This window comes from Miniopterus natalensis, chromosome 6 (genome assembly GCF_054644295.1).
Source record: "Miniopterus natalensis isolate mMinNat1 chromosome 6, mMinNat1.hap1, whole genome shotgun sequence".
NCBI lineage: Eukaryota > Metazoa > Chordata > Mammalia > Chiroptera > Miniopteridae > Miniopterus > Miniopterus natalensis.
Window position 1 is genome coordinate 85899388 of NC_142086.1, and position 14412 is coordinate 85913799.

Consider the following 14412-nt stretch of genomic DNA (forward strand, 5'->3'; position numbering starts at 1 on the left):
GAGGCATAGATGACAATTCCTGGACCACTAGAGATTTTGAATTATTTTAAATTCTTTCTCCGAAGTTTTATATGAAAGCCAAGCTGACATGTATTTTTAATAATATCTGTTAGGATATAAATATACTGTTATATATATTTCTCTTTTTTAAGAGCTTTCTCTCTCAAAAAGAAAAAAACCCAAAGTGCTCAGGTGGTCTCATGCCCTATTTTACAGGTTTGCTGAAACAATGGCTGGCGGAGAGAGGCTACGGAGAGACAAAATAACCAGTTTGCAGAGACAGAAACACCTCTTCCGAAAAACAAGCAACAGCTAGAGCTGGCCTTGGGGGAGCCTGATCCCGCTGCCTTTGCCTTCTGAATTCAAAGCAGGGGAAATTCTCCTCACGCACCGAATTGTAAGATTAATGGTCCTAAAGGCTGGAGATCGTGTCCTAGCTCAGGAGCAAATACGCCAGAACAAAAGTGCGCGCGCGCGCACACACACACACACACTAGCACAACTGCACAGACACACATTAGCATGCCTGTACACACACACACAGACTAGCATGCCTACACACATACATAAGCACGCACACACTAGCATGCCTGCATACACTAGCATGCCTGCGTACACACACTAGCACATCTGCACACACACACACTAGCACATCTGCACACACACACACTAGCACACCTGTACACACAAACATGCCTTACACACACACACACACCAGCACGCCTGCACACACATGCACTGAACACCGGCACTCTCTCTTGCTTTATGCTGTGGGCTTATGAGCTTCAGATCCAGGCATAACATCAGTAGACCCTCACTTGGCACATTTGTGGGATATTTTCAGCGGAACTGCTAGCAGGCGGCACTCTTGGTTCTTCTGTTTGTGGCAGCTGATAAATCTTCCCAGGGAGAGGTAGAGAGGAGTGAGGGACTCCTGGCAAGCAGCACTGTTAATCAGGAGGTATTTTATGACCTAGTGGCTCTCGGGGGTTTTCGGATTTCAGAGGCTTGTGAAGCGACATGTGTCACCGTCCCTCTCCGGGGAGGCGAGCAGGCACTAATTGAGGTATTGACGGCTCTAAATGAAGCAGAAACCCACCAGGAAGACTCAGCCCTGACGAAAAAGCGGTGGCAAGCAGTGCACACGGGAAGTTCGCGGTTCTCACTGAGCACCCTGCACAGGGACGCGGGCCCTGCGTCTCAGCGCACAGCCACAGGAGCGATCTGTGGAAGTGTTACTTGGAAATCGTCCTCTTCATGGAATCCCCAGTGGGTTGCCTTCATAGATGAAGACTGATACTGTGGATTTCCCTGATGCTTATATAAAGCAGGTATAGGGAATCTTTAAGGGTGTCTCCAAGTACTTAGGCACGTGCAAGGAGGTTGACCGGCTCACATGTAGCGGCCCACGAGGAAAGACTGTAGCACCATTCTCTCCATCCGATTTGGAGAGCATCTGTGCAACAGGCGCAGGGGGTTTCACCTCATTTCACCTTTTCTATGTAACATGGAAGCACGGAGCCTGCAGGGGGGTCCTGGTGCCTGGCAACAGCACCCAGGACCTCACATTGCCCGGCAAGGCAAGAAGCACCCTTTTTAAATTGGGTTGTTGGTTTTCCTGGTGTTAAGCTGTCTGAGTTCTTTATAAATGTTGGATATTAACCCCTTATCTGATGCATCGTTGGTGAATATGTTCTCCCATTCAGTAGGCTGTCTTCTCATTTTGCTGACAGTTTCCTTTGCTGTGCAAAACCTTTTCAGTTTGATGTAGTTCCATTTGTTTATTTTCTTCTTTGGTTTCCCTAGAGAATATAGTCAATGATGTTGAGACAGTGGGGTGTGGCTCCAGGCCGCTGCCTGGGACAGTGGGGTACCACTCTGTAGAGTGCGTGGTTTCGGGCCACTGTGCTGTGCATCTGAAACTGGCATGGGATGGTATCAAGTGTAAACTGTGGTTGCAAAAATTAAAAAACACAAAACATCCTTCCTGTCCATCTTGCACGTGAAGGAACATTAGGACATGGTGAGAACACATTATAGTTAGCCTTGGACAACTGTTCTTTATACAAAGGTCCAATTCAGCACCAACCGAAGTCCCCCTGGGTCGTGCAGCACCGACGCGGGCAGGCAGCTGCAGCCTCTCCCTGGAAAATTTCCCCTGCGCCTGCTCCTGCCTCATCTTCTCACCCTCAAATTTAAAACCAAACAGCGACACAAAGCAGGCTGGTCTGACATCTAGGGTGATCTGAGAAACGTTTGCTGGTGGCAGGCATCAGCCCTCCATCTCAGACTAAGGAAAATCCCTCAGAACAAACAGCCCCCCCCCCCCCCCCCCCAGTAAGGTCTGACTGTTGCGACTGCTTTCCACAAGCTCTAAGTGCAGGAAAGCTGAGAGCTCAATGAGGGGCACACTTTTGAGACGTTGCAATCAGCACTAATTGCAGAGATGAGGTCTGAGAGCTTAGCGAGCCTGCCTGGAGCCACTGGGACGATGACTGTCCCCTCATCTCTGGAGTCAGGGACTCTCAGAGCTGGCTGTTACGGCTGATGAAGCATGTGGCTTCCTCAGTGACAGCAGCCTGTGGCAGGAGCTTGTTAAGGAAGCCATGCGGGAGGGGGAGTAGAGGCTTTGCAGGGTATGCGGCCAAGCCTGGACCTGTCTAGGATGGTGTCAAGTTTGAAGAAAATGACACCAAGAGGAAGGAATAAGTGAGGAGCTGTATCTGATTTTCCAGACTCTGTATGAGGAACGTCTGCCCATATCAGCGCTTCCCCATCTCTCTCTCTCAGCATCCACTCCTCTGTACACTTCCACCCTGCAGATCACATCTGCTTGGGCTGCTCTGACGATTTGATTTGTTATAAAGCTCTGACACCCTGCCCCCCCCCCCCCCCCCATTTTCAGCTGCAGCCTCACATCTCGGGACGTCAGCCAGGTACCGCCAATCAGATGGCACGCCACCACCTCAACATGGGCAAAATGAAATGTGGCAACTCTACCCCCAGTCTTCCTCCCTGTCCCTATTCCTGTCCCCATGGCCAATCAGTGGCCTAGTCCTTCCAGTTCGTGTTCATAGCATCTTCCAAACCAGAAGGGTTTCTGGATGTGAAAGCGAGAACATGGCTGGAAACACCCTGAATGGCCTCTCTAACGCAGGTGATACTCAGGAAAGCCCTATCCACACTTCCACCTGCTCAGACAGGTTGGTGATGAAGGATGGACACCCCCACCCCGAGCTGGGGTCCCTGGGAACTACTCGGGCATGTCCTAGATTTCAGATGGGAGAGGAAGAAATGACAATAGGAGGAAGCAAAATGAATTCTCAAAATAACCTGCAGCATCATCGCAACACCTGGGCTCAGTAACTCTTAGCATGTGGCCAAGTACAAATATAATGGGGATATTTTTAAATTGAAAACAAAAATCTCTTTAAATATCCTATAATCCAGTTTATTTCTCTCCAAAAGGAATTGAGCCATCTAATCTTTCAGGAACTAATTGCCAATACACTGTAACCAATGCTGTTTCAAACAAAATTTGGTTAAATTACCATCAAGAATACATCTGGAGACACTGAAACATCTCTGGCCTCTTGGACTTAGTCAACGGTTTAGGAGAATGTTAAGGAGACAAGAAAAAATAAGTTTGATCTTCTATGAAAACAATTACTGTTATTTTGCAATGCGTTTATCTTTTCTAACAATATTTCATCAGAAATGTGGCATATCAAGATGGAGGCCACATCGCCCTTGGGAAAGCTCCTGTGATGGGAATCCAGGTACCCAGCTTCCCCTATATACACCAAGATTATCTACAGCACAGACAAATATGAGTTTAAGTCCATAAATAACAGTGATGCTTAAACAGAGTGCAATCATTGGCAACAAAAAAAATCTGAAATTCTAATTTGAAGTTTTGATGTAGTCACAAATTACAAAGTTAAACACTGACTTTCATACTTTCTAAAATGAGTATCTGTGATTTCATATCACTTCAAGTGACACTAATTAGGACAACTGTCTCAAGGGCTAGGCACAGGCACACACACCAGAGAATTTCCAAACTAAAAGTGCCACCTGTTTCCAAAAGATAACATGTCATTATTTTTTGTCCTAAATTGATCAGTCACTTAAATATTCTATCAGTCCTATTGTAGTTGACAATAGGCTCTTGATAATATAAGTTGGACTGAATTAAATGCCATCTTTTTAAAGTAGGCACAGTGCATGCTTGGAACTGATGGCATATAACATACATGTATTGGACACACACCACACACTCAGGTTATTTATTGGTGAATGATGAAAACCCCAGTCCATCCGAGACAGGCCAAGTGCATGAAAGACACTGCTGGCAACTGTCCCTACAAGGGACATCCCTGGGTTTTTACAAACCTCGATCCAATGAGAAAATAGCCCTGAAGATACTGAGGAAGCAGCCCTCAATGTTTACAAGTCACTTTCCCTCAGCAGATAAGCATCTTCTAGCCACAGAAAGTTAGAGTTCAGTACAGAAATGTTTTAGAGAAGAAAACCCAAACCTTACCACTTCTGTGATGAAAAGTGTGTGCAGCTTAAATGTTTATGAGCTATATGAGTGTTTCACATCAGATCTATGATTTTGATCTTAATATCTAATTGAGTAATTGATTTAGACAAGTGATATTAGGTGGAACTCTTGCTGGGGTTAGACACAGTAATGTAACATTTAAAAAATTACAAGAATAAATAAATTTACTTGTAAGTTTAATTTCTTTGATTTATAAAAGTTATTTGTATTCCCAGAAAGACTTTGTCAGTCAGATAATTGGAGTACTTAAAAGGGAAATAAAATATGTTTAATTTATAAATATAGTTTAATCTGCCAAGATGAAAAATGAACTAAATTTATAGATGAGGCTAAACATTCATCAAAAATCCCTTAAAAGAACTTGTTAAAATTTGCTCAAGTTAAAGGAAGAGACAGGGTTTCCGCATTTATAACTTTAATAAATGGTCATATTAATTTTTAAAACCAAAGTAGTATTTGAAATACTTTTTTCTTTACTTAAAAGCAGCCGAGAGCCAAGAAAATGAAATGGTTAAATCTAAAGAAGACAATCATGATCTTCTGAGATCCAGCCATGCGAGCCAGTGCCAAACCTGCGGACCACGTTTTTAATGGCACGCTCGTGTACACGGCACGCACATGCACACGCACACGCACACATACATGATTTTACAGAAGTGGAAACACAGTCCACATGCTGCTTGTGGGACACACTGCTGCCCGAGCCGCTCTCTCCCCTCCCTGTGAGGAGGCTGGAGGCAGGCCCCGCCCAGCCTCGTGTCCTTTCCCAGCCTCTCTGTAGCCGTGCACACTCATGCACACGTGCACAGTGCTCAGTGTTCTGGTCACAGTTTAGTTAACAAGCGGGTATTTGCTACACGTATTTCTCCGCTTATTACTTTCCTCACACAGCAGCTCACAGCGAGGACAAGTGACCTGTCGTAGCTCTGATGCCCCCCGATTTGTGGCTACTAACCTCAAGGTGCGTCCAGGCTGTGTCAACATCTGACAGCCTCAGGTAAGGGCCGCATGCTCCCCTCAGGGCCACTGTGGGACGCACAACAGTCGCCAGGCTGTGTGGCGTCTCAGTCCCCCGACTACAGGAGGCTGCGCCCCTTTCCCAGGAGCCCCACACCTAGAGGGTTCAGCATGCAAACAGGCCTCGTCCAACGTGAACCTGCAGAGCTGTGAAGACCTACGGCGTCTGTGTTCCCAGAACATCACACTTCGCAGAATATCTACTCGGTTTACTTTCCCTTTTAGGTGTGGAGTGATTCTTTAGGTGACTTCGTGATGTGAGCCAAGGTAAGTAAGTTATCCTGCTGAGGCAGGTGAGCTGTTATGAGGGTGCACTTTGAACTTGTGCAGCCCCCATGTCAGCCCCGGCCTACGGGATGGAATAGCCATGACTTTGGCAAGTTGCTGAACATCTCTGAGCCAGGGCTCCTTTATCTATAAATGGAGATCACGGCCAAGCCCTCCTGAGAGGTCGATGAAAGGACAAAGGAGTTACACAAGCAGAGTGCAATCCCAGCTCCTACGGGCCTGGCTCACAGAGAACAGTGAGTACATTAAGCTATGACTACGCTTTTCCATCCTTTTCCTTCCAAGAAGTGGCTGATTTTTTAACTTTTACAAAACAAGTCAGATGAAAGCTTCTGCGGCTACCTGAGCGCCTGCCAACGGTGGCCTCTGGCCTCTATTTCCTGTCCCTCCCTTTGGTCCTCACTGTTCTGTGATGATCTTTTTTTTAAAAAAATGTATCCTTATTTCAGAGAGAGGACAGGAGAGGGAGACAGAAACATCAATGATGAGAGAGTCATTGATTGAGCCCGCAACCCAAGCATGTGCCCTGACCGGGAATCGAACCCCGATTGCCTGGATCCTAGGTCGATGCTCAACCGCTGAGCCACGCCTGGCCGGGCTGTGATGATCTTCTTGATTCACTTCACTGTCTCATCCTTTTGTGCAATCTCACGGTCCCTGTCCTTCCTTCATGGAGCATTTTAAACATTCAGTTGGCAATTACTTGGATGCATATGTATTTCTATTTATTCATGATACTACCTCACATATCCTGAACTGTGGGTGGTTTTGCCTAAGGTACAGTGTGAGTAAGGCATATCCCCAGGAAGCCCAGGACAGGAGGCAGGTCCAGCCTGAATTTCAGTGTCCTCCTCTCTCAAACAAGAGTCTTCATATGCCAAACAGTCTCCTTCCAGCTCCAAACCTTCAGATGCACATCAGAGATATCACGACATAATGGTCCTAAGTCTACAATGACAGTAAACCTTGTAAATAAAATTTTGTGTGAAACTAGATTCCTCAAAAATGCAAGTGTTAGAGGTAATTTACTTGCCTACGTAGCCTAACGACCTACTACAGGCCACACTGGTGGAGCTGTGGTCTCCTCGGTGTCGTTTAAGCCCCAGCACACCTTCCTTCTCTTTGCCCTGTTTCTGCAGAGATTCTGCTCGTGGTGACCTTGACTTCACGACCTTTGCATTTCAGTCTGAGGCTGCTCATGCTCTGCAGGGTTCTGCAATTCCAGGGCTTGGCCGGCAGAACACTCCAGGGAAGGCTGGGCATGCATGTGCCCTCCTGTGAGCTCCATCTATGCAGATTTGGAACCCCGAGGTTCTTCCTGTGGTCCATGATGCCGCTGACAAATTCCTACAGGGCTGAGGAGTTTCAGTGTTTTAAAGAGAAATTGGAGGCGTGAATTTGGAATGTGGGGAAAGGGAGACAATGGCCACGCCATGGCAGTTAAGGATGTGCGGGGGCAGGAATGGAAGACGTAAAGAGAGAGTAGGTCCCTGGCACTAGGTGGTGAGCTGGAAAGAAAGCTCTTAAGTTAGCTTCACGCATCTCCTGCAGTGTGTTTATAAGTGGTGTAGGATTCCACACTCAGGGTGCTGATGGATGGCCTGCTAATGTCGTGCAGGACGCCGGCATTCACATGTCCTGAGGAAGAACCAGACCAGGGTTTCTGAGGCCCCAGACAGCCTCTCTGCGGCCGCCTTTTCTCTCCTTCTAGTCAGCGAAAGGGCCGCGCTCACGTGAAGACAGCGCTGAAGCTCCTGCCAGGGCTGCTGCTGCCCACGTGCTGCCCTGGCTGCTGCCCGGGTTCGGCTGCCTGCCCGCCCTCCGGCTGAGGAGAACACTGGGGATTCCTGACGCTCGGTCCGCGCAGGCTGCCGGGGGGCACTAAGGGCTGCTTTGGCCAAGGGCTATGTCGACACACCCAAGCCCTGAGGGACTGGGTTGGGAGCATGTGTCACCCTGCCCCAGAGTCTCCAAAACCCTCTCCTTCCTGGCGCCCTCCTCTGCTTCTCAGGCCACCCCAGGAACAGCGGAGACCAAACGAGTCACACGGATTCCTCAGATGGAGCCAGTGTCTGACCATGATAGAATAAAGAATATATCTGGTCTTTGTCCCTGGGTCTTGGCAGAGAGCTTCCAAAATCCTTGGTAATTTCTGATTAGAATATCTTTGGCTCTTCACAGTGACCCCTAACTGCCTTATCTGAGTTCATGTTAATGAGGTGACTCCTGTGCCCTCTGGTTTCTCAGGAAAGGGGCTGACCTTGCTGGTGACCTTGCACTAATGAGGAGAGGGTTGAAACTTTCAGTCCCGCCCCTGACCTGGGGAAGGGAGGGGCAGGAGACTGAGGTTGATCAAGATCTAATCAGTCTTGCCTCTGCAGTGACACTTGGGCAAAATCTCTGAACAGTGAGGCTTGGAGCACTTCCTGGTTTTGAGCACAGCTACCTGCACTGCGCAGGTGACACCCCCGACTCCACGGGGACAGGAGCTCCTCTTCTCAGGACTGTTGCAGATCTTGTGCTGTGTTCATGCTCATCTGGCTGCTCATTGACATCCTTGTAAATAAAATATTAATTGTTAAGTGTAGCACTTTCCTGAGTTCTGTGATTCATCCCAGTGAATTATCAGAACTGATGGGGCTGTGAGAAGCCCCTAGTTTGTAGCTGGCAGTGCAGAAGGGTGGGTAGCTCGGGGACCCCACTTAATGCTGACACCCGAAGTGAAGGCAGTCTAGTAATAATATAACGTTACTAAGAACTAAGTCTTTGGCTATACGAACAAAAGGAAAAGCCAAAATATCTATTTAAAATAGCATAGAAAATTCCAAATTCCATGGGAAAAAATAATTTAACATGTCTAAGTCCCAAATGGAGAAAATTGTAGGTTTGAGTTAAGGGACATACAAGGAAACTAGAGCAGATGGAGAGAAGTTTCATATTTCCATATGTGAGGGCCCAGTATTGTAAAGATGTGGGCCCCCCATCCCCAATATTCTATAAATCAAGTGGAATTTTAAATCTGCCCCCCAAAGGTTGTTTCTGAAATAGACACATTTATCTGGAAGAATGAACATGTGAGCAAAGCACAGTAACGGGACGGGCTGGCGGTAAAGGAGTCAGGGGAGAGGCAGGTAGCGCCCTTTCATACCTGTGCTACAGTATCATGTACAGTTATTTAACCTCATGATATAGGTATGAAAATTTAAAAATGATAAAGCATAAGTGTTCATGAGCACTTAGGATGTGAGCACAGCAACACCCACTAATTAAGAGCTTCTCCCTACCTTTCAGAAGACACTCTAGAGTCAAAATATTCCATTGTTTAATCCTCACAACTAGAAAATATGCACAGTTCTCTCCATTTCACAGATGAGGAATGTGGGGCTTGGAAAGGTTGGAGAACATGCCCAGGTTTACTCATCTAAGAAGCAACAGGACTGGGAATTTAAACCAAATCATCTAACTTCAAAACCCAGACTTCTCACAACAGCTACACAGGTCCACTAGCCGTTGCTAGATATCCTGGGATTTTTAAAATAATAGCTTCATTGAGGTCTAAATCACCTACCACAAAATTCATATTTTAAGTGTAGAGTTCAGTGGTTTTTAGTATATTTCATTTAGCAGAATGTTTCAAAGTTCAACTGTGTTGTAGAATGCATCACTCCTTCATCTGACTGTAGGGCTGAATAATTCGCCATTGTGTGATATGCCGGATTTGTTTATCCATTCGCCTGTCGATGGGCATTTGGGTAACTTCCACTTGTTAGCTATTATGGACAGCACAGCTATAAGCATCCATGTACAAGCTTCAGTGTGAACAGGTTTTCATTTTCTTGGGTATGTAACTAGAAGTGGGAATGATAAGTTACATGGTAATTCTATGTTTAAGTTTTGGAGGAACTGCCAAACTGTTGTCTACAGTGGCTGCACATTTAATTTTCCCACCAGCAGTGTACAAGGGTTCCAACTTCTTCACGTCCTCACTAATGCCCGTGCCTTTATTAAATTCAGCCATCCTGATGGGTATGAAGTGGCATCTCATTATAGTTTTGATTTCCATTTCACTAATGACTGATGATGTTCATGTGTTAATGGGTTGTTGTACTTTTTAGATAAAAGTCTCTTCAAATCCTTTGTCCATTTTTAATTGGGCTATTTGTGATTTTACTGTTGGGTTGTAAGAGTTCTAGATGCAAGTCCCCTATCAGATATATGGTTTAAAAATATTTTCTCCCTTTCCTGATTGTCTTTTTATTTTCTTAATGCACAAAAATGTTTTAACTTCTAGAAGTTCAAATTATGTATTTTTCCTTATATGGCTTATGCTTTTGGTGTCATGGCTGAGAAACCATTACTTAACTAATGAACACACAGACTAACTCCGATATATTTTTCTAAGAGTTGTACAGCTTTAGCTCTTACACTGAGGTCTACCACCCGTTTTGAGCTGGTTTTTGTGTATGGTGTGAGGTAGGGACCTAACTTCATTCTTATATTCTGGGAAATTTTCATATTTACATTAACCCAGCCCCTGTAATAGCACTCTGAGATAATCTGAGAAGTAAATAGACGAGGCACAGTGAGGCTATTTAACGTGCCCAAGGTAACACAGCTACTAGTTGGCAGAGATAACCAGAAAGTTTAACTTGGGAACTCATTTCTTTGGGGTTAATAAGGCATTTGTAAAATGGGAAGGCTAATCTAGCAAATGTAATGTGTTGCTGGCTCCAATTTCAAGCAAACTTGCCTCTGGTGGTAACACTGCACCCCTCACCCGAGGCTGAGCAGTGGCTGCAGAAGCCTCTTTCCCACATACCAGGGCCATTTGGAATCTGGGGGACATGGTCTTTCGTGGTAAGAAAATAGTTCCCAAAACTGCTCCATCTCTCAAGCGGATGAGCATCACTAATGTTTCTCCCTGGTGCCAAAATTGTATCCTTCCCCACTGCAGCTTTCTGCCACTGGCCAATCTGAGTCTGGGTCTTACTAGGAACACTGATTTTTGTATGGGTCTGTGGCCTATGGTGCACAAGCAGCTCTTCTTTTGTGGCCTGCCCTGCACAGGTCCTTTCTGATCCCCTCATGCAGTAGAAAAGAGCAGCCCTTATCAGGCAGGAGCAGGCGCTTCCCTGAGGCCAGTTACTCTTGGACTCTAATGAACCCCCTGGCTCCTGGAGTCCACCCACAGGCTCCAGTGTGGCTTTGGTCCTGTACATATATTTGGCTTCTACGTCTAATCACTTAGCAAAATGCCCCTTATGTTAGGTACAGACTAATAGCAGCTCTTGATGAAGCTGAGGATGTTAATGCTGTTGGTATTATCATCATCATTCCCAAATTACCATTTAAGACACCCGAACAAGACAGACCAGTGCCTGTAATAGATTATGAGGTATCCCTGATTCAAAACACTCAGTTTATACATTTTCATAACTGCAGAGTCCACCAGCCCCTACTGCAATTTGTCCTACACACACTCTCATGGCCCTCACCACGTCCCCTCCCCTAAAATCCAGTGTCAAAACTATCTGTAGCTTTCATGGGGACGTCCGGGTGGTTGCACAAGTAGAGGATGGGAAGAAGCACAAAAAAGGAAGCATGGAAAACTGTAGGGGGCAACTGTCAGCTGGCGGGAGACCCTCAACGCCTCAAGGGTCTGTACAAAAAACAATAAAACACGAAAGAAACTGTGCCTGATATGAGGCTGGTTTGCATCGGGTAAGAGGGCAGAGCTTCCCTTGCTTTGATGCAGGTACAGTCCTGTTGGCACTCACAGGGACATCGGATCTACTCAGTCCGCTGCCAGGGGATAGCCAGCATCAGCCTGGGTGGGGCTGTGCCCCCATCCGGCTCTGGGCTCCAACTCCCTCCTGTTTTCGCGGTAAAATCACTGCCCCCCAAGCAGCCAACCTCCCCTGCATTCAGGTGCTATCTCAGTGTGTTCCTTTGCACACTTAATGGCTGGCCCACAAATACAGAGAACAAGTGACAGTCATCCCCCGCTTACTAGTAGTTGTTTTTAAAGTGATACCATTTGAGCAACAAATATATTCACTGTATATCTTCTGTCTTCATGCTTCTGTATCTCTTACTTAAATTATCTTTTCTTTTTCAGAATTTAAATACTATCATTCTAAAGGGTTAAAGATTCCAGATGCTTGAAGCTGAAATAATCTACAAAGCCATCAAAGGGCGTTAAGAAGTGGTCAAATAAAGCGTTACAGAAATGTGTCTCTCTACTAAGAGCTTGTATGTTTTGAAGAACCATTTCTCTTTGACGTACACTCAATTTGCACGTCCCCCTCTGCAATCCCCTCCATGCACCTGGTACAATGCTCACTCGGAGCTCCCCTCCTGCCTTTGGTCTTTTAATCTCTCGTACCTGCTCCCCCGTTCCCTCACTCACATGCCTCATTCTATCCACAACAATCACACTGTTTGAAATGCACTGCACCTGTAGGACTGAACTCAAGGCCACAGGTTTGCACTCTGAAGTCACCGACTCTACAAACGAACACAAATCCACCCTCACCTGTGCCCGCTGCACCCTCTATTCTCACCCTAGCGTTCTCTGCAGGGCAGGAGATGTCCATGCTCACGCCTGACTGCCCCACCACAGAAAGCTCGCTGAGGGCAGGGGACACCTTTGAGGTCCTCCCCCGTGCTCCACGGCCAGCACCAAGCTATGACGAGAGGACATGTGCAGAAAATCTTCAACTTCTACATTTCTCAGTTCTGCTCATTCTTTAAGATCTTTTCCCATGAAGCTTTTCTTAATCCCCTCAGGCTGAGACCCTGTTCTCTGGAAGCACATATATGAACCGTAGCACTCTCCACCTGGCCCTTAAACTAGTAGGCTTTATAATCTCCCTGGTTGTCTCCTCTTCTGAATATAGGCTCTTTCCTTCATGAAGGGAATGTCCATGGTTGAGTGCATTTACGTCCTGTATAGTGTCTTCTATCTATTAGGATATATATGTATACATTTGGGATGGAAAAATGTTCTATACATTTAAAATATATGAAGCAATCCCAAAATATATGCCTTTTGTTGGGAAAAGATAGATCAGTATTGATCAACATTGGTCCTCAGCATTTGGGCTTCCTTAATAATTTCATCAATTTATTACTTTTTTAAATTACCATTTCAACTTTGGCTTTAAGAGATATAACAATCTATCTTCAGATTCTTACAAATCAGTTCCTCCAGAGTATAAAATATAGAAGTCAGAATTATGCATTGGATATGCCCAAAAAGTATTGAAGCAACCGCTTATTAGAACTACACTTTTTCCATGATATAAAAGTATAGCAAATAGGTAACCTGATATTTTCATTGTTCTGTTGGAAATAAGAGACTAACTAGAATAAATTCTTAATGAAATGGGATGAATACTACATCTCTGTGTAGCTAGCCTTTAAATCACACACACACACCACTGAAATTGACTTTTAATTCCATGCCCCTAATAAATGATATGGCAGAGACCCTTTCCAACCTATCAATAGCACAATTAAAATAAAAAAGAGAAAGCTGAAAACTAATCAAAGCCTTGAAGTTGGCAAGAAATCACAATTAATCTAGTAGAAAATCACATACATGGAGAAAGTCAGCAATTTTCATGGTAAAATCGATGCACAACCATCTGCTAATAAGCAGCTCTCAGTAAACGGTGGTCCAGTTGATGTTCTTTCTCAGGAGGTTTAGTTACCAAAGTATGAACATAGTCTGATCATGGGGGCTCTTTTCTATAAAGTGGGTCAGCACCAGGGACCCCAAGCAAGTGCTACACGTTTCTGTCTTGTAGCTGTGTGTCCTTTGGTAATGAGTTTCCAGTTGCTTGATTTCATAAGGATCTTAGAAAGGAAATGTATCGACAAGCCAGCTTGCAAATAATAAAATGCATGAACATAGACCTCTGAAAAGAACATATCTGAAAATACGTACTGGGCATTTCCACAGTCAAACCGACAGGGTAGAAATATGGGTGACAAAGGCAGAGGCCCACCCGTCTGCTGGGCTGCCCAGAGCCTGTACTGATGGCCACGGGGACTGAAGGGAGAGGAGCAAGTGGCTCCATGCCCCAGATGCAAGGGGACGCGAGCATGCTGTCAACCACTGGCTCGATCTTTACCCTCCTCGACTGTGTTTCCAGGACAGCAAAATGTCAAAACGGTTCTAGCAAACCAACACTTTGTCTGGTTCTTAACCACATGTATACGGAGAGCATGGGAAGCTTAGGCCCCAAGAGCCCGTGTGGCCAAACGAAGCCCCGCCCTTGCTTACTTTTCACCGTGAGGAACATGGACTTGCTGACGTCCGCGCCCACGTCGTTGCTGACCTTACACAGGTAGTAGCCGCTGTCTTCCTCCACCACGTGCTTGATCAGCAGAGACCCGTTGCCGAGGACCTGGATCCGGCCATTCAGGGGGATTGGCTGGAACTGGGGAACCCCAGCACCTGGGATGAAATGAAAAAGGGGACCGGTGATGTAGACTCAAATACATAAGGGGGGCAACGAGCTTGCGGTCTC

General features: G+C 45.9%; 1 protein-coding gene across 1 annotated transcript in view; it reads right to left on the reverse strand.

The window, feature by feature from the left end:
- Positions 1–14412, reverse strand: part of DSCAM (DS cell adhesion molecule) — a 300871-nt gene that overhangs the window by 108946 nt on the left and 177513 nt on the right. The window contains exon 11 of the mRNA XM_087817830.1: positions 14166–14339. Within this exon, the coding sequence (XP_087673956.1) occupies positions 14166–14339 (174 nt within the window). The remainder of the gene's footprint in view (positions 1–14165; positions 14340–14412) is intronic.